We start from the raw sequence: 27506 nt of genomic DNA on the forward strand, positions 1-27506 counted from the left end.
TTCATCCTAGGCTATAGTTGTGTTTCATTTTTCTTTTTTTATTTTTATTTTTATTTTTCTATTTCTTTTCTGTGTTTCATTTTTCATATGCAAGTGTGAGTAATTATAAATTGGTTTCACAGTAGTACTGAGTACACTGGATATTTTTTTTCCATTCCTGAGATACTTTACTAAGAAGAATATTTTCCAACTCCATCCATGTAAACATAAAAAAGGTAAAGTCTTCATTTTTTTTAATGCTGCAGAGTATTCCATGGTATACATATACCACAATTTATTAATCCATTCATGAGTCTATGGGCACTTGGGCTTCTTCCATGACTTGGCAATTATGAATTGAGCTGCAATGAACAATCTGGTGCAAATATCTTTATTGCCAGATTCTTGAAACAGACCTTACTTAGTCTGAGCAATATGATATCCTATAACACCATGATAACAGGGAACTTTAACACTCCTCTCACAGAGCTGGACAGATCCTCTAAACAGAAATTAAACACAGATATAAGGGTCTTAAATGAGACCCTAGAACAACTGTGCCTGGTAGACGTATATAGAACACTCCACCCCAAAGATAAAAAAATATACATTCTTCTCATGCCCCATGGAACATTCTCCAAAATTGGTCATATGCTAGGACACAAAACAAACCTCAACAGAATCAAAAGAATTGAAATTTTACCTTGTATCTTCTCAGACCACAAGGCACTAAAAGTGGAAAGCCAACAAAACGTTCAACCCCACACAAAGGCATGGAAATTAAACAACCTTATGCTGAATGACAGTTGGGTGCAGGAATAAATAAAAAAGAAAATTATTAACTTGAGCATAACAACAATGAAGACACAGCTACCAAAACCTGTGGGATATGGCAAAAGCAGTCCTGAGAGGAAAATTTATCACTTTAGATGCCTACATTCGAAAAACAGAAAGAGAGCACATCAACAAACTCACAAGCCATCTTATGGAATTGGAAAAAGAAGAACAATCTGAGCCTAAATCCAGCAGAAGAAAAGAAATATCCAATATTAAATCAGAGATTAATGAAATTGAAATCAAAAGAATCGTTCAGAAAATTAATGAAACAAAGAGTTGATTTTTTGAAAAAATAAATAAAATAGATAAACCTTTGGCCAGACTAACTAGAAATAAAAAAGTGAAATCTGTAGTAACCTCAATCAGAAATGACAAAGGGGAAATAACTGATGAATAACTCTGAATACTACCAGAAACTCTATGCCCAGAGATTTGACAATGTGAAGGAAATGGATCAATATTTGGAATCACACCCTCTCCCTTGACTTAGCCCAGATGAAATAGAGCTCCTGAACAGATCGAAGAAACAATAAAAAAATCTCCCAACAAAAAAAAATGCTCTGGTTGGGCGGCGCCTGTGGCTCAGTGAGTAGGGCGCCGGCCCCATATGCTGAGGGTGGCGGGTTCAAACCCAGCCCCGGCCAAAACTGCAACAAAAAAATAGCCGGGCGTTGTGGCGGGCGCCTGTAGTCCCAGCTGCTTGGGAGGCTGAGGCAAGAGAATCACGTAAGCCCAAGAGTTAGAGGTTGCTGTGAACCGTGTGACGCCACGGCACTCTACCCGAGGGCGGTACAGTGAGACTCTGTCTCTACAAAAAAAAAAAAAAATGCTCTGGTTCTGATGGCTTCACACCAGAATTCTATCAAATCTTCAAAGAAGAGCTTATTCCCTTACTGCAAAAATTATTCCAAAAAATTTAGGAGGAAGGAATCTTCCCCAACACATTCTATGAAGCAAATATCACCCTGATACCAAAACCAGGAAAAGGCCCAATTAAAAAGAATTTCAGACCAATTTCACTAATGAATATAGATGCAAAAATTCTCAACAAAATCCTAGCCAATAGATTACAGCTTATCATCAAAAAAGTCATACATCATGATCAAGCAGGTTTCATTCCAGGGATGCAAGTTTGGTTTAACATATGCAAGTCCGTAAACGTTATTCACCATATTAATAGAAGTGAAAAGAAAGACCATATGATCCTCTCAATAGATGCAGAAAAAGCATTTGATAAAATCCAGCATCCTTTTCTTATTAGAACACTGAGGAGTACAGGCAAAGGTGGCACATTTCTTAAACTGATCGAAGCTATCTATGATAAACCCACAGCTAATATTTTACTGAATGGAGTAAAACTGAAAACTTTTCCACTTAGAACTGGAATCAGACAAGGTTGTCCTCTGTCACCGTTACTATTCAACATAGTGCTGGAAGTTCCAGCCAATATGATTAGGCAAGACAAGGAAATAAAGGGCATCCAATGGGAGCAGAGGAGGTCAAAATCTCCCTCTTTGCTGATGACATGATCTTATACTTAGAGAACCCCAACGACTCAACCACAAGACACCTGGAAGTCATCAAAACATACAGTAATGTCTCAGGATATAAAATCAATATCCACAAGTCAGTAGCCTTTATATAGGACAATAACAGCCAAGATGAGAGGCTAGTTAAGGAAACAACTCCCTTCACCACAGCTTCAAAGAAAATGAAATATGTAGGAATATACCTAACAAAAGAGGTGAAGGACTCTATAAAGAAAATTATGAAACCCTGAGAAAGGAAATAGCAGAAGATATTAACAAATGGAAGTATATGGGCAGCGCCTGTGGCTCAAAGGAGTAGGGCACCGGCCCCTTATCTCAGAGGTGGCGGGTTCAAACCCAGCCCCGGCCAAAAACAGCAAAAAACAAACAAACAAACAAAACAAATGGAAGAATATATCATGCTCAAGGCTAGGAAGAATCAACATTGTTAAAATGTTTATACTTCACAGAACAATCTACAGATTCAATGCCATCCCTATTAAAATACCAACATCCTATTTTCAAGACTTGGAAAAAATGATTCTGCGTTTTATATGGAACCAGAAAAAAACCCATATAGCTAAGGCAGTTCTTAGTAACAAAAACAAAGTTGGGGGCATCAGCATACCAGATTTTAGGCTGTACTACAAAGCCATAGTAGTCAAGACAGCATGGTACTGGCACAAAAATAGAGACATGGATATTTGGAATTAAATAGAAAACCAGGAATGAAACTAACATCTCACAACCACCCAATCTTCAATAAACCAAGCAAGAACATACACTGGGGGAAAGACTCCTATTCAATAAATGGTGCTGGGAGAACTGGATATCCACATGTAAAAGACTGGAACTGGACCCACACCTTTCTCCACTTGCAAAAATTGATTCAAGATGGATAAAGGACTTAAATTTAAGGCATGAAATGATAAAAATCCTCAAAGAAAGTATAGGAAAAACACTGGCTGGAGATATTGGTCTGGGGAAAGACTTCATGAAGAAGACTGCCGTGGCAGTTGCAACAATAACAAAAATAAACAAATGGGATTCAATTAAACTGAAAAGCTTCTGTACAGCCAAGGAGACAACAACCAAAGCAAATAGACAACCCACCCAATGGGAAAGGTTATTTTGCATATTTTGAATCAGACAAAAGCTTGATAACTAGGATCTATAGATAATTCAAATTAATCCACATGAGAAAAGCCAACAACAACAAAAAGAAAAAAAGAAAAAGGAAAAAGCCAACAATCACATTTATCAATGGGGAAAAGAGATGAACAGAATTTTCTCTAAAGAAGACAGACAAATGGCTAGCAAACATATGAAAAAATGCTCATCATCCCTAATTATTAGGAAATGCAAATCAAAACCACCCTGAGATATCATCTAACCCCAGAGAGAATGGCCCACATCACAGAATCTCAAAACTCTGGCGTGGATGTGGAGAGAAAGGAACACTTTTACACTGCTGGTGGGACTGCAAACTAATTCAACCTTTTTGGAAGGAAGTATGTAGAACCCTCAAAGAACTCAAGCTAGACCTCCCATTTGATCCTGCAATCCCATTACTGGGCATTTTTTCCCATCTACCCAGAAGGGAAAAAATCCTTTTATCATAAGGACACTAGCACTAGACTGTTTATTACAGCTCAATTTACAATCGCCAAAATGTGGAAACAGCCTAAATGCCCCCCAACCCAAGAATGGATTAACAATCAGTGGTATATGTACAGCATGGCATACTATTCAGTGATTTAAAAAAAATGGAGCCTTCACAGCCTTTGTATTAACCTGGATGGAAGTGGAACACATTATATTTGGTAAAGCATCACAAGAACGGAGAAGCATGAATCCTATCTATTCAATTTTGATATGAGGACAATGAATGACATGGTGGGGGGTGGGGGAAGGGCAGAGCAGAGAGAGAAAGAAGGAGGAAGGAGGTGGGAGAAAGGAAGAGCAGAGAGAAGAAAGGAGGGAGGGGGGTGGGGCCTCGGTGTGTGATACACCTTGTGGGAGCAAGGCATGATTGTAAGAGGGACTATACCTAACAAATGCAATCTGTGTAACCTGATTTCTTGTCCCTTCAATGAACCTCCAACAATAAAAAAAGAAAAAGAAAGAAAATGGTTCTGACACTGAATGCAGCTGTACATGGTTGTACAGCATCACACTATAAAAAAACTTTCCTCCTCAAATCTGACTTCCTAAACATGTTTCGTATATATTTAAAGATACGTTTATTTGGGGATAAATACTACCTCTGGTAGGGTTGTGTTGCAAACTCATATGTATGCTATAGACTGGAGAAATTTAACAGAAAGACACAACTAATATGATAACTCTGGAGATTTATTCCTGACTTAGCTTTTGCTAAAACATTTAATGAGACTATAAACTCCACAAGAGCTCCATCACTACTGTGTTTCCAGGACCTGAATAAAGTCATTTATAGGATGAACAAGTGAACTTTGGTGCTTACACCATAGATGTCAGTCATGGAATTCACTCCAGAAAGAGGTTATTTGATAATTTTGGAGAGTGCAGATAGGCAGGCCCAAGGAGATGACTGGCTCACTATCCAAATATACTGAAGAATGTTCCTTTGCAGTGATATAATGAAGTGTGTATTTTGTTTTTTTATTATATGTAAGAAGAGAATCATAATATTGGTACAAATACAGATAGATACACATACATTTACACGTGTGTGTATATACACATTGCCTGATTAAAGGTTTAAAAAATTAATCTCTTTTATTTCAGCTTTATAATATTTTTAGATCTTCAATATATATTTTTTTGAGACAGAGTCTCACTATGTCGCCCTGGGTAGAGTGCCATGGCATCACAGCTCACAGCAACCTCTAGCTCTTGGGCTTAAACGATTCTCTTGCCTCAATCTCAATTAAAATCTGGAAATTTTAATATTTTTTTTCCACATCACAAGAGATATCTGGGTATCTTATAGTAAGAAATATAATAAAGAATGTTTCATTCCAAAATCTCTCTACTATGCAGTGGATTCAATTGATAATCGTATGATGTATAAATTGTTTTTATCCTTTGGTGTCATCTATTGAAATACAGAGTGTCTCAGTCACCATATATAGAAAAAATGAACAAACTCATGTTACATCTTATATATTTTTAATATTTAGATATCAATACGTAAAGATTTTGTGAAATTTTGTATGAATATTTTGTAAATAAAGGTACATTTAGCTACAATTTCCCCTTTCCCTACGTATGTATGTGCGGCAAACTTGGGGACACTTACTAAAGAGAAGACTAATGACGTTCTTATCCAAATCCTTTCAACTTCTTGTGCTTTAAAAGTCTGTTTTGAAGTTTATTATTTGGATGGAGATGGTTACATTTCTCGAGAGGAAATATTTGACATATTGAAGGACAGTCTACATCAACAAGCATCTGAAGAAGAAACTGATGAAGGAATACAGGAGTTGGTAGATATAACAATGAAGAAAATGGTAAGAAAGAAACACTGTGATGCATAATATTCAATCAAGTGGATGTTGAATAAAGCTCAAGATTTAAAAATGATTTATTTTCCTCCATGATGAATATAACCTTTATGAGGGCTGGGTTTTTTTTTTCCTTCTCTGCTCTATCCATTGCCTAGAACAGTGCCTGGCTGTTAATGGGTGCTTAATAAATACTTATGGAATAGCTGGATGACTAAATGAATCACTATACAAAATGGATGTTAGCAGGGTGCGGTGGCTCACGCCTACAGTCCTAGCACTGTGGGAGGCCAAGGCTGGTGGATTGCCTGAGCTCAGGTGTTCAAGACCAGCCTGAGCAAGAATGAGACCCCATCTCTAAAAAAAAAAAAAGCTGGGTATTGTGGCAGGCACCACCTGTAGTCCCAGCTACTTAGGAGGCTGAGGCAAGAGGATCACTTGAGCCAAAGAGTCTGAGGTGTCAGTGAGCTATGCTGCTATGACACTCTACCAAGGGTGGCAAAATGAGACTCTCAAAAAAAAAATGGATGCTAATATATTATTTTAACATATTTTACTATCAGTTAAAACTTCATTAATTTGGGAGGACACCAGATTCAATTCATGTGAATTGTATGCTACTCTATTTTTTCTTCATGACCTCACTCCTCCCATCCATCTAAACACTCATTACAATAAAATAACCTAATAAAAATAGTTAACCCTTACAGAGTGCTATGTATATGCCAGGCCTTCAGAGATGTTAATGTATTAACTCATTTTATTCTTAAAACAACCCTATGAAGTAGAAACTACTATGTATTATCTCCATTTTGCAGATGAGAAAACTGAAGTACAGAAAGGTTTACCCAAGGTCATCCCAGAGAATGGGGTGCAGAATTCATCTTTCAGTGAAACCTTTAGTATCTCCTTATTATGGACAACTCTGTTGAAGGTGTTTGGACCATGTTCACCCTTTTCTTACTATGACCCTAAACTGGATACTGTGAGGTTTTGTGAATCTAAGGCAGTCCAGGCCCAGCTCACCTACATTACTCTGAAGTTTAGGAAAGAAGTATCTGATGAAGAAATATCTGATGGGGGCTTCAGAGTCTCAGATTCAGCTATGCAGGATCTAGAATACCCTCTTCTTTTAGAAATGCTCTGACTAGCGACTGCTAGCGCTGGTAGAATTCTTAAGAGACAATATGTCTCCAACTACAACCACCTTCTTATTTTTATTTTTTTGCAGTTTTTGGCCGGGGCCGAGTTTGAACCCACCACCTCTAGCATATGAGGCCAGCATTCTACTCCTTGAGCCACAGGCACTGCTTTTTTTTTGAGATGGAGTATCATTATGTCGCCCTCGGTAGAGTGCCGTAGTGTCACAGCTCACAGCAACCTCAAACTATTGGGCTCAAGTGATTTTCTTGCCTCAGCCTCCCGAGTAGCTGGGAATACAGGCACCCGCCACAACACCCAGCTATTTTTTGGTTGCAGTTGTCATTGTTGTTTAGCAGGTCTGGGCTGGACTCGAACCTGCCAGCCTTGGTGTTTGTGGCTGGAAGCCAAGCCGATGCCTTGTTTCTTAATAGAGCAAATACACTTTTATCCTTTTTACCTGATGGACTCCCAAGTATTCCTTTGAAGAACAAGTCCTAAAAAAAAATTAAACTTGAAAATCAGTGCCCTATTGTACTTATCACAAAAGTAGCAATATAATAGTGGGCATCTTCTCTTTTTTGTTTTATATCTCCAGTTAAAGTACTTTAGGGGTAGGAATACACTTAATATATCTGAGGTAACTCAGATATGCCAATAATAGGAAGAAAGTAAGTTGCCTCCGTAAATAGATGACCTTTTGATTTAAATAAATAGTGCCTACAGAAGTGTGAACTTATAGTTTTACTTGGTAAAACCTATTAGCTATTTTCATGCAAAGTTTCAAACTACTCTATCATTTATCAAGTATTTATTCCTCTTTAGGATTATGACAAAGATGGCAAGATATCATTTGCAGACTTTGAAAAAGCAGTGAGAGAAGAAAGACTTTTGTTGGAGGTGTTTGGACCATGTTTACCAGAAACAAAGGTACAGTTACAAGTGCCAATAGCCCAAATCAGTTGAGGACTTCTTAAAATTTCAGGTTAATATGAGCGTATACACAATTAGGTTATATACATTGCTTTTGTAAGGTTAAAGTCTGTGTTGTAATTGTGTCCTTCACCCAGGAAATGTGCCATATACCGGTGCAATGTACTTGTCAGGTCAAAAATAAACCAACCCAGTTTGGCGCCCATAGCTCAACAGTTAGGGCGCCGGCCACATGCACCAGGGCTGATGGGTTCAAACTCAGCCCAAGCCAGCTAAACCACAGTGACAACTGCAACAAAAAAATAGCCAGGCATTGTGGACAGCATCTGTAGTCTCAGCACCAAAGGAGGCTGAGGCAAGAGAATAGCTTGAGCCCAAGAGTTTGAGGTTGCTTTGAGCTGTGACACCACAGCACTATACCGAGGGCAATAAAGTGAGACTGCCTCAAAAAAAAAAAAAAAAAAAGGAGGAAAGAAAAAGAAAGAATGAAAGAAACCAACCCCTTCCTCATATTTTAATTTAGTTTTTCTCTCATGTGAGCATGTAGTTGTTAATCCACTAGTTTCAAATTGGTTAGGAAGGTGTTACTTGCTAAACACTCGCTTCTGTGGGCCCAGAGCCCCCTGTTGGAGTTCAGACAGTTATAAAAGCTCAGACCTATCTTAGTGTTATGGGCCCCAAGACAACTCTACTATTTCAGTGACTATATTCAACAGACTTTTATTGAGACTAGCTGACAGCAACCTCAAACTCCTGGGCTCAAGCAATCCTCCTACCTCAGCCTCCCAAGTAGCTGGAACTACAGGCAAGTGCCACTAAGCCTAGCTAATTTTTTCTATTTTTAGTAGAGACAGGGTCTTACTTTGCTCAGGCTGGTCTTGAACTCCTGAGCTCAAGTGAACTACTTTATTCTTAGAAAGGGCCTTGCTCTGTTGCCCTAGCTGGACTGCAGTGACATGACCATAGTAGCTCACTGTTGCCTCAAACTCCTGAGCTCAAGGCATCCTCCTGTTTCAGCCTACCAAGTAGCTGGTACACCCTACCATGCTTAGCTAAGTTTTAAATTTTTTTGTAGAGAAGGGGTCTTGCTATGTTATTCAGGCTTAAACCCTACATTTGAATTGTCTGGAAATGTTGGTAAAATGGAATGTGTGGGCTTGTAGTTCAGCTGCTAGGGTGCCAGCCACATACACCAGACCTGGTGGGTTGGAACCCAGCCTGGACCTACCAAACAATGACAACTACAACCAAAAATAGCCGGGCATTGTGGCGGGCACCTGTAGTCCCAGCTACTTGGGTGGCTGAGGCAAGAGAATCTCTTAAGCCCAAGAGTTGGAGGTTGCTGTGAGCTGTGATGCCACAGCAATTTACCCAGGGTGACACAGGGAGACTCTGCCTCAAAAAAAAAAAAAAAAGGGGGGGGGGAATGTGTGAAAGGCAGGCTTTCAATTTGAAGAGATTGATGGGGCTCAGTGCCTGGGGCTCAAGTGGCGAAGGCGCCAGCCACCTACACCTGAGCTGGCAGGTTCTAATCCAGCCCAGGCCTGCCAAGCAACAGTGATGGCGGCAACCAAAAAAAAAAAAATAGCTGGGCGTTGTGGTGGGCGCCTGTAGTCCCAGTTACTTGGGAGACTGAGGCAGGAGACTCGCTTGAGCGCTGGAGTTGGAGGTTGCTGTGAGCTGTGATGCCACGGCACTCTACCCAGGGCGACAGCTTGAGGCTCTGTCTCAAAAAAAAAAAGAGATTGAGGGGTGAAAACAGTACAGATTAACGGACTGAACTGGCGTAACTACTCAGAACAGGTAACAGTTCTTCACCTGCTCCCTGAGAGATCATCTGTAGCTCAGTTATCTCCAGCTTTTTTTTTTTTTTGAGATAGAGTTTCACTGTTAGCCTCAGTAGAGTGCTGTGCCATCACAGCTCACAGCAAGCTCAAACTCTTGGGCTTAAGTGATTCTCTTGCCTCAGCCTCCCAAGTAGCTGGGACTACAGGTGCCCACCATAAGGCCTGACTATTTTTTTGGTGCCGTTGTCATTGTAGTTTAGCAGGCCCAGGTCAGGTTCCAACCCGCCAGCCCTGGTGTACGTGGCTGGCACCCTAACCACTGAGCGACAGGCACCAGAGCCACCAGCTTTGCTATTCAAAGTGTGGTCTGTGTACAAGCAGCAGTGACATTACCTGGGAACTTGTTCCCTCACCCTCTTCCCACCCTCTCCCCCTGAGTCTCCAAAGTATCTGATAGCACTCTCATACAGTACACAGTATATACGTGGTCATACATAGTACTCTCACTGCATACATGCAGTGTTTGTTTTTCTGTTCCTGGGATACTTCACTTAGGATTTTGGCTTGCATTTCCATCCAAGATGCTGCTAAAAACATTTCTTTTCTTTCTTTTGTAGAGACAGTGTGTCACTTTACCGCCCTTGGTAGAGTATGGTGGCGTCACACAGCTCACAGCAACCTCCAGCTCTTGGGCTTAGGTGATTCTCTTGCCTCAGCCTCCTGAGTAGCTGGGACTACAGGCACCTGCCACACCACTCAGCTATTTTTTTGTTAGTTTGGCCAGGGCTGGGTTTGAACCTGCCACCCTCGGTATATGGGACCGGCGCCCTACCCACTGAGCCACAGGCACTGCCCTATTTTTTGTTAAATCATAGCTGTGTACATTAGTGCAATCACCTGTACCCATTCTAAGATGCACCATAGATGTGGCCCTACCCATTACCCTCCCTCCACCAAAACCTCCCCCCTTCCTTGGCCCTTTCCCCATAGTCTTGTGCTATAGTTGGGTTATAGTCTTCATGTGAAAGCTATAATTTAGCTTCATAGTAGGGCTGAGTACATTGGATACTTTTTCTTCCATTCCTGAGATACTTTGCTAAGAAGAATATGTTCCAGCTCCATCCATGTAAACATGAAAGAGGTAAAGTCTCCATCTTTCTTTAAGGCTGTATAATGTTCCATGGTATACATGTACCACCATTTGCTAGTCCATTCGTGGGTCAATGGGCACTTGGGCTTCTTCCATGACTTAGCAATTATGAATTGGGCTGCAATAAACATTTTGGTACAGATGTCTTTGTTATATTGTGACTTTTGGTCTCCTCGGTATAAACCTAGTAAAGGAATTATAGGATCCAATGGCAGGTCTATATTTAGGTCTCTAAGTGTTCTCCAAACATCCTTCCAGAAGGAACGTATTAGTGGGCATTCCCACCAGCAGTGTAGAAGTGTGCCCTTTCCTCCACATCCACGCCAACATTTCTGGTTCATTATTTTTTATGGCTAAATATGATTTCATTGTAGACCAGAGGTGCCAAAAAATGTATCCACATTTTAAGAGATGTCACCTATGCATTACTTTTTGAAATTAATTGAGATATGGCAGAGATATGTAGTATGATGTTCGCACAAAAAATGGGGTTAATCAAATGAATGCTAGCGTCACCATACCACAGAAAGGACAGGCAAAGAAAACAGCAGACGCATGGTTGTCGTTCAAGGAACACAAGACCATTTTGAAGTGGTGTTTGAAACTTGAGAACGTCATGAAAGTACAATGACAACACAGGTGTCAGTATGCAGCAAAACCTCCAACACACCTAACAATTAATTGCATGTGTTTGTGGTAAGTTTGAGACACATGGTACTGATGTGCACAAGGGAAGATGTGGGAGGCCTCACACAGCAGCCAGTCCTACTTCTACTACAGTGTTGAACAGTTCACATGCTTGCCATGGAAGTCTACCACTGTGCATGACATAGGAGTAAGCAGAATAAGCAACCATTCTTAAAACAGAAAAATTTTGGAAAAGTTTTCATTCCAAGATTATTATAAGCACTGAGAAGTGAGCGCTTACCTCCAGAATTAGCCAGGACAATGGACAGATGAAGTGCTGCCACTGAGTTTCCCCCATGTTCTCCTGACTTAACACCCCTTGACCTCTACCTATCGGACTTTATAGGATGTGGTGCACCACAGAAAACCGGCCACCCTGGCAGTACTTCCTAATAGAACTGAAACACAATGCTCAGCAATACAAGTGGATACTTTGGTCGACGTTGCTCAAGTAATAGTTCTATGTATCAGAACTGTCCAAATACTGATGGCAACCACTTTGAGTACCTCTTGTAATTGCAGAAATAAAATGTGACTCATATTCATTTATCAGTATATGTTGTTACAATTTTAATATTTTTTTCCTTTCTTAAAATGTGTACACTTTTTTAGCACCCTCTGTGTATATACACATTTTCGTTACCCACTCACTAGTTGATGGGCACTTTTCTTTTCCCAAAGGTTTCTTTCATCATGATCAAATAGTGTGTATGTTGGTGGGGGTAGGGAGGAGTGCCAGCTTCCACAGGGTCACAGACCAGGAACCCATGTAGGCATGCAGAACCCTGTAGCAGCTCCTCCCTTTAGGGCTATCAGAGAATTTTTTTTTGAGACAAGAGTCTCACTCTGTTGCCTGAGGTTAGAGTGCCATGGCATTGGCCTAGCTCACAGGAATGTCAGACTCCTGGGTTCAGTGATCATCTTGCCTCAGCCTCCTTGAGTAGCTGGGATTACAGGATCATGCCACAATGCAATTACAAGAGGTACTCAAAGTGGTTGCCTGGCTAATTTTTTTTTCCTATTTTTAGTAGAGACAGGGTCTCACTCTTGCTCAGGCTGGTCTTGAACTCCTGAGCTCAATGGATCCTCCTACCTTGGCCTCCCAGAGTACTAGGATTACAGGCGTACTGAGTCTGGCCAGAGAACTTTTCTAAAAACTGTGGTATAATACACCTAATATAAAATTGACCATTTTAACCATTTTTAAGTGTACAGTTCAGTAGTTTTAAGTATGCTCACACTGTAATGCAAACAATCTCCAGAATGCTTTTTCTTGGAAAACTGATCCTCTTTATCCATTAAACTCCCCAATCCCTCCCCACAGCCACTGTGATCAGAATCCACATTTTAACAAGATCCTGAGGTGGATTCATAGCACCTTATAGTCTGTGAATCCTGATCTAGAATGTAATTTATTCTTTGCAATTCTATGTTTAGGTCTCCAATACACCTTTTACCTGAGATTTCAACAAAAAATAGATCTAAATACTTCACAAGAAAGTAGAGGCTAATCCCTTGCCTGCAGCTTCTTTTAGTATCATCCACCACTTACAGCCACCCTAGCAAATTTGGATTAGTACATCATGATAACTAAAGTTGGATCTTATTTACTGGCATGTTTGAATTCAACCAATGAGGCAAGCTGCCATTAAGGATAAGGAGAAGTTCTAAACAGACGCCATGTACAGCATATAGTATGGGCCTTCCCAAGTTGTTTTATCAGTCAAGTAAGTGGGAACAGTCTGAACACATGTGGATTTCAACCACATGGTCCACTAGCAGAGAAAAGTGTGGATATGCCACAGTAGTGGTAAAAGTCTACAATTTACAAATACTCATGTTTTTGATCGCAATAGATGAAGTAAATTCTTCTTAGAAGTTAAAATAGTAAGCTTCTAATTTCAGCTTTCTTCTAATACTTAATTTTTACTTTTTTACTTTACAGAAATGTCTTGATTTTGAAGCCGTGGCATTCAGAAACATCCTGACTTCTTGTTTTTGAATGTGAACCATTCAATACTTGTATGAAAATCAGAAACAGATCCTGGTTGTCTACCTTCATTTGTGTTGTAAAGTTTCTATATTTGCTTCAATTAATTTACAAATAGTTATGACAATGTGAGAGATAATGTTATATATGACACGAACAGTTTCTGTTAATATGAAATATGGATCAAAAATAAATGATTTTAGATAATAGTTTGAATGAAATTACAAAAAGGAGTGCATTAAAAAATACCAGCAGTAGAATCACTTGAAGTATTAAAATGATAGGTGAAAAATAAAAAATAAATATTCTCTTTAAAAAATAATTGACTTGCTGCATGCAATCTATATTCTTCTTCTTTGTTTACATGGAAGACTTGTATGGACATCTTCCAGCTTATCCTCTGGAGGGTTTGGAACAGATGAAATAACCTAGTTAAAAAAGAAGAAAAAAAAAAAAAAACCATTAAAACTTAGTTTTTCTAGAAGAGTAAATAAGTCGGCTGGGTGTGGTGGCTCATGCCTGTAATCCTAGCAATCTGGGAGGCCGAGGTGGGTGGATTGCTTGAGCTCAGAAGTTCGAGAACAGCCTGAGCAAAAGTGAGACTAAAAATAGAAAAAACTGAGGCAAGAAGATCCTTTAAGCCCGAGTTACAGATTGCTGTGAGCTATGATGCCATGACACTCTACCCAGGGCAATAGCTTGAAACTCTGTCCCCAAAAAATAAAGAGTAAATAAGCTGTTAAAAGAGGTAGGAGATATATCCAGTAGTTCAATCCTTACTATCACTTATTTCTAGGACAAGTTTTCACTGTGTTACCCAGGCTGGTCTAAAACTCCTGGGCTCACGTGAGTAGCTGCGACTACAGGTGCACACTATGCACATTGGCATCACTGTCAAGGCTGAGTAGGCCCAAGTTCAAGGCCCAGTATATAACCTAAGCACACAGCAAAGTTTTTTGTTCAAACATTGATGATAGTAAATTTCTAACACCATTTAAAAACACTGAAGGTAAAAAAGTAAACATAGGCTCTACTTTAACATTCCTTTCTAGATCTAAAGTCACTTGTTATTTTATGGATGCAGAGAGATATCTTGGTTTTGCATTCTTGAAACAACAATGTTTGATTTAAAGACATGGATGCTTGTGTGGTAGGTGGAATAAAACCTTTAGACAAGTAAGTAGAAAACAGTATGATCCTATTTCCTAGGAGAAAAATGAAAACCAAACACATCATCAGAACAAGTGGACAATAAGTTAAACCAGAGTACCATTTGCTTCATTTCAAATAGAAAATTATTAGAACAATCATAAATTTTATTGAAATTTCTTTTTTTGTTCTACAATTTTTGTATCTAGAATTTAGACTTCACACTTTTTTCCTGAAAATGCAATCAGCTCTGGCTGAGTGAATGTATCAATATTAATGTATCAATATGGCTCAGTTCAGCCAGAACTGAAGGAAGTAAAGGGTGCCAGCACAAGATGAAAAACTTAAGAAGGCTTAAGCATAAAAACTGTGCCCATGGATTTTAATTATTTTAAACAATTCCTCATCTTTAACCAGACAATAATTTTTCTGTAAAAAACGTACATAGAACAAATTAAGCTACCTTAGCCTCCCTGTTCACACTGTAAAATACGTGTGCAACTATGTGAACAGCACTTTCTGAAACCTTGGATTTATAGGTAATGGTCATGATCTTCAGTTTATAAAGTGTCTTTCAAAACCTAATGTAAATGCTAACTTTTATTTGTTTTTAGGAAATGGAAAATGATTATTCAACATTTTGAAAAATCTACCTAAATAACATAATCTAGGTCTAATTATTTAAGAAGTTTACATCTGGGCGGCGCCTGTGGCTCAGCGGGTAGGGCGCCGGTCCCATATGCCAGAGGTGGCGGGTTCAAACCCAGCCCCGGCCAAAAAAAAAAAAAGAAGTTTACATCTGAAGGGCGGCGCCTGTGGCTCAGTTGGTAAGGCACCGGCCCCACATACTGAGAGTGGCGGGTTCAAACCCGGCCCCGGCTGAACTGCAACCAAAAAATAGCTGGGCGTTGTGGCAGGCGCCTGTAGTCCCAGCTACTCGGGAGGCTGAGACAAGAGAATCGCTTAAGCCCAGGAGTTGGAGGTTGCTGTGAGCTGTGTGAGGCCACGGCATTCTACCGAGGGCCATGAAGTGAGACTCTGTCTTTACAAAAAAAAAAAAAAAAAAGTTTACATCTGAAATGTAGACTTGGAGGCCCAATAGAAATCTCACCATTTTTTTTTTCTTTTTAAAGATAGATTCTCACTCTGTTGCTTGGGCTGGAGTGAAGTGGTGTCATCATAGCTCATGGCAACCTCAAGCGAACTCAAACTCCTGGCGCAAGTAATCCTTCTGCCTCCGCCTTCTAAGTGGCTGGGACTACAGGAATGTACTACCACACCTGGTCACTTTTTCTATTTTTGGTGGAGATGGGGGTCTCCTCCTTGCTCATCATGGTCTCAAACTCCTGATCTGAAGCAATCCTAGGCCTTGCAAAGTTGTCCTAAGATTACAGGTGTCAGCCACCATGCCTGGTCTTTAACCACTTTGACTATGATGTAATCTGTAATAACTTTGAATTTAAGAAAAACAATTTATATTTTCCTGATCAATTCCGGCTCATATTTAGATCTAGGAAACTTATAAAAAAAAAAAAAAAAAAAAAGGAGGCACTGAGCTCCACTGCCACAGATTGTTTAAAGCAAGGATTCAGTACCAAAGCAAATAAATGTTAGTCAAATTCAGTTAATTCAACAGAGGAACTGTATGAAATAAAATCTTAAAAGTAAAAAAAAAAATTTATAATATTATAGTCACCACAATTCTCCATTTACTTTTTTTTAGTTTTATAGCCAAATTGTCTCCATAAACAGTTTTTTTAAGTGATCTTACCTCTTTAAGTTTATTCCGAATTAAATTTGCTGTTGTATTCAATGAGTCATCATGCATGTCCACTTTCGGTATGTCTGGTAATAGAGGCCCAATTATAACCTCATTTCTACTTGTGCCTGTTTCAAGAAAAGTTCCAAGTTTATGATCGTCTTCTCTCCTTCTTTTCCGCTCTTGAAGTTGTGTTGTCCTAGGCATAAATCTGTCAACTGCCTCTGAAGAAGTAATAGATTTTTGTGTAACAGAGCAGGCCACTGAGTTTTTAAAAGCGTTCACCTGCATTTTCTGCAAAGAGTCACTGTGGTTACAATGCTCCACTGTTTGATCACAGTTTCCACCATCCTTAGAGTCTGAGTTTGATGCTCTGTCCATGTGCTCTCTGGATGAACACGTACATTTTGAGGAGAAATAACATAAAGGCAATTCACAAGAATAAGGAAGACAAGGATTTGAGTTTCTTGTAGAAGCATTCAAAGCAGCTGCACAAAATCCAGACATCTCTGAATGGAAGTTTTGTCGAAAATCTTTTGTGTCTTTACGCTCCGCAACCAGTTTCTTCTTTGTCATGTAATGGTCTTTGTATTATAATATAAAGGTGAGGGAAAGAGAAACAAATAGTTCACTTACTGTTTTCATCATTCCAAAATAATACAACTTTGAAAACAAACATCAATTTAAAATGTTAACATTCTACTCAAAAAACTTTATTTTGGGGGCAGGGAATACATTCATAAATTCATACATCTGAAAGGTAAAAAGGATAATAAGGTATCTGGTATCAAGCTTCATCCTTTCCTTGCTCCCTACAGACCTGGTTTCCATATCCACTAAGTAATCACTGTTCTTTCTTACTTACCTGTCCAGTATATCTTATTTTTATCTCTTCCTACCTATATCTCTTTTTCTCCCCACTAAAAAAGGTAACCTATAATATCCATTTCTCTGCACCTTTGCGTTTTCCATTTAACTGTAGATCTTATAGAGTCTTTCCATGTCACAAGTAAAGCTTCTTTTTCCAACAGTTTCAGAGCATTTGACTACATGGATGTATCATGCTATTTAGTTTGTGTTTTTAGCTATTAAAGGAAGCAATATCCTGGGCCCAATTTTAGGGGCTACATAGGCCTCTTCCCTGGTCTACCCTCCTAAAGGCAGAATGCACCTCCAGAGTGGAATGTGGAAGGTATGGAAAGATGAAATTAGCTACATGTGGATGTTAATGTTAATACATGGGAGGTACATTATTGTAGTCTCTCTACTTTTGTATGTTTTAAAATTTCCATAGTAAGTTTTTAAAAAATGAGACTAAATATACAGATATACCAAGTAGATGCTAGAATGCTGCAGATGAATGGAGAGCTTGATGGACTGTTAGAATGGAGGCCAAACAAATCATAGTAACTACATCACACTGCCACTTAAGCCTGCAGCAACAGTGATTCTAATTCTTCGCAAGTCAACAAGCAAGGCAAAAAGGTCTTAAGAGGAGGGGAGCAAAGAACAAAGATAATGCTATCTTGCTATCACAGACACTGAGATGAATAACGCAAAAAGCAAGCTCTGGACAGAGACTCTAAAGCAGTGGTTCTCAACCTTTCTAATGCTGCAACCCTTTAATACAGTTCCTCACGTTGTGGTGACCCCCAAGCATAGAATTATTCTCGTTGCTAATTCATAACTCTAATTTTGCTACTGTTATGAATCATAATGTAAATATCTGATATGCAGGATGTATTTAGGCGACCCCTGTGAAAGGGTCATTTGACCCCCAAAGGGGTCGCAACCCACAGGTTGAGAACCGCTGATATAAAGACTTGGGTTTTAATCTCTTATTTTACTCCTAATTTATCTCTAATGATATAGGCCAGTTATAAACTTTCTGAGTCTTAGTTTCCTCACCTCTCAAAATTAGGACACAAATCAGATAATCTGAAAGGTCTTTCTCCAGACTAATACTTTGTAATTTCCTTTGCTACGCAAACATGCATGTTTTTCTGATGCCAGTTATTTAGGTATCTGACAAGTTAAAGTTAAATGTCTAAACATGACCAGGCATTCTCAACAGCTCTCTTGCCAGAATTTAGGTAAGTTTTCCAAGCTTGTGACTGATTACAGAAGTATGTGGGACATTCAGTCAGCTGGTCACAAGTAGAATTTTTCCATGACTAGCAGATGGAAACTATCAGCAAAGCATAATTGTTTTCCAACGGCTTCGGGTCAAAGGCTTAATTCCTTACTGGGACACAAGGCCCTTCATGATTCACTTAACTACTTTTCTAAACTCTCTCCCTGAAACCTCTGTACTTTGTTTATACTTCACTAATCATAGTTCCTTAAATACAAGATGCTCATTTATTTCTCCGATGTTTAAACATGCTGCCTGCATAACCTTTCTATCTCTTTGGAAAGACCCTTCAAGACTCAGCCAGTTCTCACATTCTGTAGGAAATTTTTTATGAACTAACATTTCTCCTTTCCCAGCCCAGATTATGCATTACGCTGCACAGAACCCTGTAGTTTATACTTATTGAATACTGTGATTATTATTTACTTGCTTCTCTTCTCACCAGACTGGGAATTGCATGATGGTATACCTAGCAGAGTGCCTGACATGGAGGGAACATTTAGTAACAGGCTTTCCATACCTTTATCTTTAGTAGTTCTTCCTATATATACCTTTCTTTCTTCCAGTTTTTTTCTAGTTTCTTCAACTGTTTCAAATTCTGGAGCATAGCATACATGAAGCAATCCTCCAAAGAAACTCTGTTCATCCATTTTTCTCTTGGCTGTCCTGAACAGAAATATGTGATAGCATGGTTTATTAATCTAGATTTACTTAGGATGAAAGTTTAATTTGTATATAACACATAGATACATGATCTAAAGAGCAAAGTCCAGCTTTGTTACATTATATACATCTTATGGACTGGTAATCCATATGCTCTGCTTGTGGATGGTATGATCGTACTGACCCAGTGTGTACCCTTAAAGCAGAAGTTCTCAACCTGTGGGTCGTGACCCACAGGAACTGTATTAAAGGGCTGCAGCATTAGGAAGGTTGAGAACCACTGCCTTAAAGCCTTCCCTTCCATTCCCTTTCCCAATGGTGTTAGTAGGTTGTGACCTAAGCCACCTAGACATATCCAGACCCTCTTTAACTAAGGACGCAACTGGTTGGCCTGAGGTACATAAACTGTGGTCATATAATAGAGCTTGTCTCTGTGTTAAGTTAAACGGTGCTTGAGAGTTAATTCATACCCATTTTAGCCTTTTCAGCAAAGTGTGTTTCTATACTGGGATTCACATATTTAAAAAATCAAATTAAAAACACTATAATTATAAAACTTTCGCAACTAAGCAGTGAGAAAATGAGAACATTATTTATTCAATAAATATTTATTGAACATCTATGACTGGCCAGGCACAATAAATTTAAGTACTTCTGTATTCAGGGATAATGATGAGTCTCTAACATACGCCAGGCAATGTCACAAGTGTTTCATTTGAATTAATACCTCACAACAACCTTATGATGAAACTGTAATACTGGGACATTCTGTAGCTGGCCATGCTCATACACTAATTTGTGCAGCTAGTATTCAAACCCAGATGTCTTACTCCAGAGCCTCCTAGAGTAGGTGCTGTGGAAAATACAAATCTGTAGCAAATATGCTTCCCAAACCATAGGGAGCTGTCAGGTTGGTTAGGGTAAGTGAGATCACATATAACAGCAGCCCAAGGGCGGCACCTGTGGCTCACTGGATAGGGCACTGGCCCCATATACCAAGGGTGAGTTCGAACCCAGCCCCGGCCAAACTGCAACAAAAAAACAGCCAGGCACCTGTAGTCCCAGCTACTTGGGAGGCTGAGGCAAGAGAATCGGCTAAGCTCAGGAATTGGAGGTTGCTATGAGCTGTGACCCCATGGCACTCTACTTAGGGTGATAAAATGAGACCCTGTCTCTTAAAAAAAACAAAAACCAGCAGCCTGAGAACAACATATGACCCCATAAAATCAAGTGCTTTGTGGTAGACTATGAGTTCTACTGATAGCATACAAAACATGAATTGTAATAGCCAAGAAAGGATGGGTCCCAGAGCAGATTAGTGACAAGAATAGGGGTCAACATAAAAACAGATTACAAAAAAAAAGCCATTACAGGGCAGCGCCTGTGACTCAGGGAGTAGGGTGCCAGCCCATATACCAAGGGTGGCAGGTTCAAACCCGGCCCCAGCCAAACTGCAACAAAAAAATACCCGGGTGTTGTGGCAGGCGCCTGTGGTCCCAGCTACTCCCGAGGCTGAGGCAAGAGACTCGCCTAAGCCCAGGAATTGGAGGTTGCTGCGAGCTGTGTGATGCCGCGGCACTCTATTGAGGGTAACAAAGTGAGACTCTGTCGCTACAAAAGAAAAAAAAGCCATTACAAACTTTAGCCTTATTGGAGCAGAGGGTCTGTTATATAACCTCAGTAGGTCTTTTACAGAAAAGCAAAAGCAAGCTTAACAGAATTAAACAACTTGTCCAAGGTCATCAAACCAGGAAGGAGTGGGACTGAAAAACTTACTCCAAACCCTATTTTTAATCCATCACACTACAGCACAGAAATTGCTAATCCTGTGATGGGATGGTGCTTTGGTAAGTTTAACCTTTAAAAAGACTGGAGGAACGTAAAAGTAATATAAGGCCATAGTAAGTTACTGGGTAATTTAGGTAGAAGGAGGAAAACCTGGGGCCAAAATGATAGTACTAGGAATGAAGAAAAGGAGGCAGGATGCTTAACTTGCATATTACCTTGCACTCTGTAAGTTCACAAACTTAATAAGATACACTTCAGTAAAGTCTTCTGCTGGGTATTCATCTAGAGCATTATACTGTTCAATTGCACCATATAGAGCAAATCGCTCCACCAATTCTTTCATCGCTCCCACTGCAGGAACTCCTTGTATTAATAAGTACCGAGATTCCAAATTTATTGTATATACCTAAAAGAAACGAAGACTCATTAAACTGTTTCGCAAATAAGCCTAGAATAAATCTGTCTCTGTTTTTAAAACACAGAGCTTTGAAAACAAAAAATAATCTGTTCCAAACCAGTCAGCAAAACCCCAAAAACAAAAATTTTGCTACTCCCTCTGGACAAAAAATAACATACTCCCCGTGGGAGGTTATCTAACTGAGGCATATAACAGAATATCTTCAGACGACATTTTTTTCCATAAGTTGAGTCTGCAGACGTTACTGGGAAGAGTCACTCACAAATACTGAGTGCTTACCACATACCAAGCAATACTACAAACACGGAAGAGCCAATGATTAAAAACAAACCCTGTTCTCCTGGAGTTGATCTTCTAATAGTTGAACAAAGGGGTGGTAGGAAACTCTGGTATTTGACTCGGGGTACTTCACGCCGTCTCCTTGAGATACATACCTGACAGCAGCCTTGTCAAGCCCTTATTTAGTTAGCCCGGCCTTGTGGCCACTTGAGCTTACATAAAGCTGCCGAGGATAGCGAATGAAACAAGTATCACTTTACCTTGACTGCACGAGGCCGTCGTCCCTCTCGGTATTTGGCTCGCGTGTCGCATACCTCCCTCTGGACGTGATGGTCAAATAAGCCCCCAAGCTGCCCGCCACCCGACGCCATCTTGCCCGCTTTGGTCAGCTCAAGAACAACAACATCCGCCTTGCTGACCTCCTGTTTATCCAATAAGAGAGCTGAATGGGTGAAAACGTGCCAGGATTGGCTGGAGAATCGACTGCGTCGGCTATCGTTTCCTGCGCGAGAGGACTGGGTGAACGAAGTGCTGCCTCCTAGCGTCTCGGCGGAGAGGTCCGGTGGGTGCCAGAAGCTAGTTTGTCCCATCCCCTACAAGCGCACCGCGAGAGGCGCAGCGGGGAGGGGGGCGGGGCCTCAGGGGGCGGGGCCGATCGATCTTTCGAGCTACGACTCCCTTGGCCTGCCCGGGCCGGGGTCAGCCGCAGCGATCGGTGGGCGACCCGGGACCGGTGCTTCTGGACCATGTGGGGTAGCGATCGCCCGGCAGGTGCTGGTGGAGGCGGGGCGGCAGTGACTGTGGCCTTCACCAACGCTCGCGACTGCTTCCTTCATCTGCCGCGGCGCCTAGTGGCCCAGCTGCACTTGCTGCAGGTAACACGCCGTCCCCGGGACGTCCTCTGCAGCCTCAGGTTGGACGAGACCGAGGCCTTTTAGGGACTTAGCGTCTGCTTGGGACTTTGTCCTCAGTGGGGGCACCGGCTGCCTTCAGGACGCCCCTGATCGGTGTAGAGTCCAGACTGAGGGCCCCTCGAGGGCAGGACCGTTCTGGGTAGAGTCCACTTCTCCCACCTGGTCTAGGACACCCCGGGCCGTTAACTTGTCTTACTCCAGGTCTTCTCAATCGGTGAAAATGGGCTTTGAAACGTCCTAATATTCTACCTCTGTATTCAGAAATACACTTTAGAGTGGAAAAGCTCTTGAGAAGTCGTTTATTTTTATTTCGAAAAATGTTTTACCTGCAGTCTATTTCCAGTTACCTGTGCTGCTGCTTTCTATACCTTAACAGGGATTGAGCACCACGTCCCATTAGCAGGAAAAGTTATAATGATGCTTCTTGCCAGCATCATTGGAACACAACTGAGGTGTGCTAAGAACGTGCGGTGGAATTCTGTATACCTGCACGTAATGTAGTCAGGATCACTGGAACCTCTGCGGTCTGCAGCCCGTCTGGACGTTGTGGGATCTCACAGTTATACCTACTAGGAGATACGGCATCCATATTTTCATAATCAAAAATAGAGGCACAGGGTCTCGCAAATTTGAGTGTGGGGACAAAGGGATAGGATATTTGAAATCTTACAAATCGGGGATAGTACCCACCACTGGCTAAGCCATGCAAGAAATATCTAAGTTTGCAATAATTTCAAGCATCTCATTTTTTCCACTTTAGCTATTTGACTGTAGTTATTTTTCTAGATTTTTTTGTCAATCTTTCAAAATAAATCAAATGCAGCAGAATCTTTTCTTTGTGTTTTTTTTTTTTTTTGTTTGTTTGTTTTTTGTAGAGACAGAGTCTCACTGTACCGCCCTCGGATAGAGTGCCATGACGTCACATGGCTCACAGCAACCTCTAACTCTTGGGCTTATGTGATTCTTTTGCCTCAGCCTCCCGAGCAGCTGGGACTACAGGCTGTTTTTGTTTTTTTTTTTAAACCTTTAAGTAGGTAATCTTTTGGCCTCGACAAGTTTCCTTAATGGCTAAAGAAGAATCAGTCACTGTCACCAAGTTCTAGGTAGAATTTGGCTCAGTGCTGTCTGGATGAACTTTGATGACAATTCAGATGAAATCTCATCTTTACATGCATCACTAGTAAAGAATTAGGTTGTCTTGATCTTTGTTTTAAATTTTGAGCCTTCAAGAAGTATTCATAAGAATTAATACATATCATATCATATCACTTTGAAATGTAAATGTATTCAGCCCTAGAATAAACTGTTTCTATTCACCTATAGCAGCAGAATATGCCAATTTTTCTTTCCAGTTATCAAAGTAATATACATGTCATCTAAAAAAATTGGAAAGCATGGAAAATTATTAATGGGAAAGTAAAAGCTACCCATAATTTCGGAACCTTAAGGTAACTAATACTGATAGTTTAGGTCAAATCTTCCAATTTTATTTTTAATCTTTACTTTTAACAGAAATGAGATCCTACCTACACCCATAGAGTTCTGTGTCCTGCTGTTTTTAAATAATGTTATGAGTGTTTTATTTTGTTAAAAAGTAATTAACATTTTAAACTGTTAAACAGTAGCCTAGCACAAGTTTGCCATAATTTTAATTGTTTGTTGTGATTGGCCATTTAGTTTGTACTCGGTTTTTAGACATTAAAAGTGATCCTATAATTATATTTTAATAAAATGTTAAAAATAGCACACCTTTGTTTATAAAATATTGTTTTCACTTCCAGTTATTTCAGATAAACTCCCAGAATTTATTGGGTTAGAGGGCAAAGAGAAAGCAGAAAAGTTCACAAGTTGGGAGTTAATAGGTTGAACTATTGTATTTGGGCTGAAGCATTGAGTACAAATACAATATAGATAATATAGTAATGGAACAATGGTTTTCTGGCCTGCGTAATGCTTACCTTGAAGCTTGTAAAAATACAGATGTGCTGGTCTTTCCTCAGACATACTACAGCAGAATCTTTCAGAGTAAGCTTCAGGCATGTGTAATTTTACTTTATTTTGGGACAGAGTCTCACCCTGTTGCCCTGGGTATAGTGCCATGGCATCACAGCTCACAGCAGCCTCACACTGTTAGGCTTGAGTAGCTGGGACTGCAGGCGTATACCACAGTCCCTGGTTAGTTTTACAGTTTTAATAGAGACGGGGTCTCCCTCTTGCTCAGGCTGGTCTCAAACTCCTGAGCTCAAGCAATCCACCAGCCTTGGCCTCCCAGAGTGCTAGCATTACAGGTGTGAGCCACTGTGCCCAACCTCATCTGTAATTCTAAAAATATCTTCAGAAAAAAAAAAAATCTTCAGGCTACTTAGATGCACAAGAGTTGAGACTCACTGTTCTAGAATCGTAAAATGTTAATGGTGGAAAGGACCTTAGTTATCTAGGGCATTAATGAATTTAAGGGAACTGGCACTCTTAGGCCAGTACCATTTCCATGCGGTTAATTTGCCTTCTTGTCTATCGCTTACCCTGTGAAATCCAGTTTAGCTTTCTGTCTGTTTCTTCTATAACCAATCTCCTTCCCTCTTCTGTTCTCTTACTCATGCCATTCCTCTAAAGCATTTTTACTCCTTCTGTACAAATTCTGTGCCTTTAAAAAGAGTGTAATCGTACCTCCTCCACATAGCTTTCCAATTTTCCTTTCCCCACATTTGTCTCCTTTTCAAAACATCACTATTGATTTTATGTAACAGTTCTCATTTGTTAAACTCTATTCTGTGTTTCAAGTACAGTCTTCTCTTGTTTGCCTAAATCTTTATTTCAGGATTGAGTAGCCGGTACATGCTTTAAGTTAGGATTTCTCAGCCTAGGCACTGTTGACGTTTTGGGCTGGATAATTTCTTGTTTGGGGGGCTATCCTGTACATTGTAAGATGTTTATATACCCTTGGCCACTATCCACTAGATGCAGAAACCACTTTCTTCCCACAGTTGTGACAACCAAAAATGTCTCCAGATGTTGTCAGATGTATACTCGAGGCCAAAATTGCCCCGGGTTGAGAACCACTGCCCCCACTCAGTAACCTTGTCAAGCCACTGGGCTTAGGACTTGCTATGATCTCAGTAGGGGGAAAAGATTCATATCCATGTTGAATGCAAACAAATGAACCAAACATTGCCACCCAGATATGGCCACACATTTTGTCATTTCCCTTGTGTTAGCAAGAGGTACATATCCTAAGGCCTTGGACCTGAGAATTCTAAGGCATTTCCAACCTAAGGTTTCATCTGAAGATTTTCTTTGTGATAATACTGATACCACAATTTGGGCTAAAGCAGATTATTCATATTGATTATTCTAATCAATTATTCATTGATTAGGTTAAACTCTTGGGACAGAGGTACCTTTCTAGCTATTTCTCCCCTCTACCTGAATAGTGAAGGACTCTGTGATTCAAGGTATTTTTCACATAAAAATGAACTCAGAACATTGGTCTGCAAAGGTCACTAAATCTAACTGAGCCAATTTTATGACTGTATTGAGCTAGTTACTATATTATAACCAAATGAATAATTGAAGTATTTTCCTATTTAATAAAGTTGATTTTTCATTTTATTAGTGAGCTAGTAAAGTTCTCTTTTTTTTTTTTTTAACATTTCAGGGTATAGTTCATATTTCCTTATTTAATGTCTCTGGTTTTAAAGGTTCACATGAAATAGGAGAATTGATCTGGATTATATCCAGATCACTGAATCTAGGGGGCTTGGTCACCTTTACACTTGTAGCTTCAGCTCACACAGTGACAGCTGAGATAGGAACTTAGGACTTATTTCTAATTGCAAATCTAGGGCTCTTCCTTCTTTATCAAACTGCACTCGAAAAGATTATGTGTCAGAACTGTTCTGGTGGACTGTTCTGTGAAAATTGTGAGAAAAATTATATTGCCTCAGAAGTGGCTCCAGTGTCCTTTTTTTTTTTTTTTTTTTGGCTGGGGCTGGGTTTGAACCCACCACCTCTGGTATATTGGACCGGCGCCCTACTCCTTGAGCCACAGGCGCCGCCCGGCTCCAGTGTCCTTTAAAACTCATTCTGTTTAAAGAAACATAAACGGTACCTAGTTTTGAGCTAGTAAAACTTCATGTACATGAATGAATTTGATAGTTAATATTTTAAATTAACATTGATAGAAATGGATGAATTTAATAATAAATACTGAAGTTTCCTCATGTAATAATTCTTGATGGCTATTAATCAAATATTTACTTTTTATTAAAAAAATGACATATGTGGCTCGGAGCCTGTGGCCCAAGTGGCTAAGGCACCAGCCACATACACCTGAGCTGGTGGGTTCGGATCCAGCCTGGGCCCGCCAAACAACAATGATGGCTGCAACAACAACAAAAAAAGCCAGGAGTTGTGGCGGGCACCTGTAGTCCCAGCTACATGGGAGGTGGAGGGCAGGAGAATTGCTTGAGCCCAGAAGTTGGAGGGTGCTGTGAGCTGTGATGGCACAGCACTCTACCTAGGGCGACAGCTTGAGGCTCTGTCTCAAAAACAAAAATAAAAACAAACAAAAAAATGACATATGTGTGAAAATGCTCCCAATGCAGTATTAAGTAAAGACAAACTTATTAAATTGTTCCTTTAGTATACAACTATGTAAAAAATTAACTTTCATATAGAATAAATAATTAGCAAGAAATGATAAAATTGTTCACATAATTGTCTTTTTCTGGAGGGAGTGTCAATTCTTTTTTTCCTTCCAAGTTTATATATTTCCCAAGGTTTCTATAATGAGTTTATAATTTATAATTTTTTAATCCTGGAAAACACTATTTTTAGTCTTTGGCCACAGATTTACACATTTCATATGATTGCTCTTTCAATG

At 40.0% G+C, this 27506-nt stretch overlaps 3 protein-coding genes across 6 annotated transcripts in view; 2 read left to right on the top strand and 1 right to left on the bottom strand.

Annotated features, from left to right (window-relative positions):
- The first annotated feature begins 6207 nt into the window (after positions 1-6207).
- LOC128598486 (calaxin-like) lies at positions 6208-13578 on the top strand. The gene is made up of 3 exons (XM_053608920.1): positions 6208-6767; positions 7799-7903; positions 13476-13578. The coding sequence occupies exons 1-3, from the start codon at positions 6630-6632 to the stop codon at positions 13530-13532; spliced, it is 300 nt and encodes a 99-aa protein (XP_053464895.1). The 5' UTR covers positions 6208-6629; the 3' UTR covers positions 13533-13578.
- Positions 11308-22115, bottom strand: RBM48 (RNA binding motif protein 48). Of its 3 annotated transcripts, XM_053608916.1 has the most exons (5): positions 21971-22115; positions 21229-21419; positions 19083-19228; positions 16441-17012; positions 11308-13948 (listed from the first exon to the last, which is right to left on the bottom strand). In XM_053608916.1, exons 1-5 carry the CDS (start codon positions 22079-22081, stop codon positions 13862-13864), a joined length of 1107 nt encoding a protein of 368 aa, XP_053464891.1. In that variant the 5' UTR covers positions 22082-22115; the 3' UTR covers positions 11308-13861. The 3 variants fall into 3 exon arrangements, with proteins under 3 accessions (XP_053464891.1, XP_053464892.1, XP_053464893.1); XM_053608917.1 differs by lacking the exons at positions 21229-21419; positions 21971-22115 and adding an exon at positions 20694-20816; XM_053608918.1 differs by lacking the exons at positions 19083-19228; positions 21971-22115 and having other exon boundaries at positions 21229-21340.
- Positions 22116-22369: 254 nt separating this feature from the next.
- The window catches only part of PEX1 (peroxisomal biogenesis factor 1), a 39823-nt gene continuing 34686 nt past the window's right edge, over positions 22370-27506 (top strand). The window contains exon 1 of one of the 2 annotated variants that reach the window (XM_053608921.1): positions 22370-22585. In XM_053608921.1, the coding sequence (XP_053464896.1) occupies positions 22457-22585 (129 nt within the window). In that variant the 5' untranslated portion in view covers positions 22370-22456. The remainder of the gene's footprint in view (positions 22586-27506) is intronic. The other variant, XM_053608922.1, reaches the window with a different exon arrangement.

Source organism: Nycticebus coucang, chromosome 11, assembly GCF_027406575.1.
Source record: "Nycticebus coucang isolate mNycCou1 chromosome 11, mNycCou1.pri, whole genome shotgun sequence".
Classification (NCBI taxonomy): domain Eukaryota; kingdom Metazoa; phylum Chordata; class Mammalia; order Primates; family Lorisidae; genus Nycticebus; species Nycticebus coucang.

What these genes read in the sequence shown, in the direction of transcription:
- LOC128598486 (XM_053608920.1), top strand. Translation starts at nt 6,630, where the DNA reads ATGTATTATCTCCATTTTGCAGATGAGAAAACTGAAGTACAGAAAGGT. An exon ending in TATGGACAACTCTGTTGAAG is followed by an intron (nt 6,768 to 7,798) that starts GTGTTTGGACCA and finishes ATTCCTCTTTAG; the next exon opens with GATTATGACAAAGATGGCAA. An exon ending in CATGTTTACCAGAAACAAAG is followed by an intron (nt 7,904 to 13,475) that starts GTACAGTTACAA and finishes TTTACTTTACAG; the next exon opens with AAATGTCTTGATTTTGAAGC.
- RBM48 (XM_053608916.1), bottom strand. Translation starts at nt 22,081, where the DNA reads ATGGCGTCGGGTGGCGGGCAGCTTGGGGGCTTATTTGACCATCACGTC. An exon ending in GTGAACTTACAGAGTGCAAG is followed by an intron (nt 19,229 to 21,228) that starts GTAATATGCAAG and finishes ATTTCTGTTCAG; the next exon opens with GACAGCCAAGAGAAAAATGG. An exon ending in TTCGGAATAAACTTAAAGAG is followed by an intron (nt 13,949 to 16,440) that starts GTAAGATCACTT and finishes TTTTTTAACTAG; the next exon opens with GTTATTTCATCTGTTCCAAA.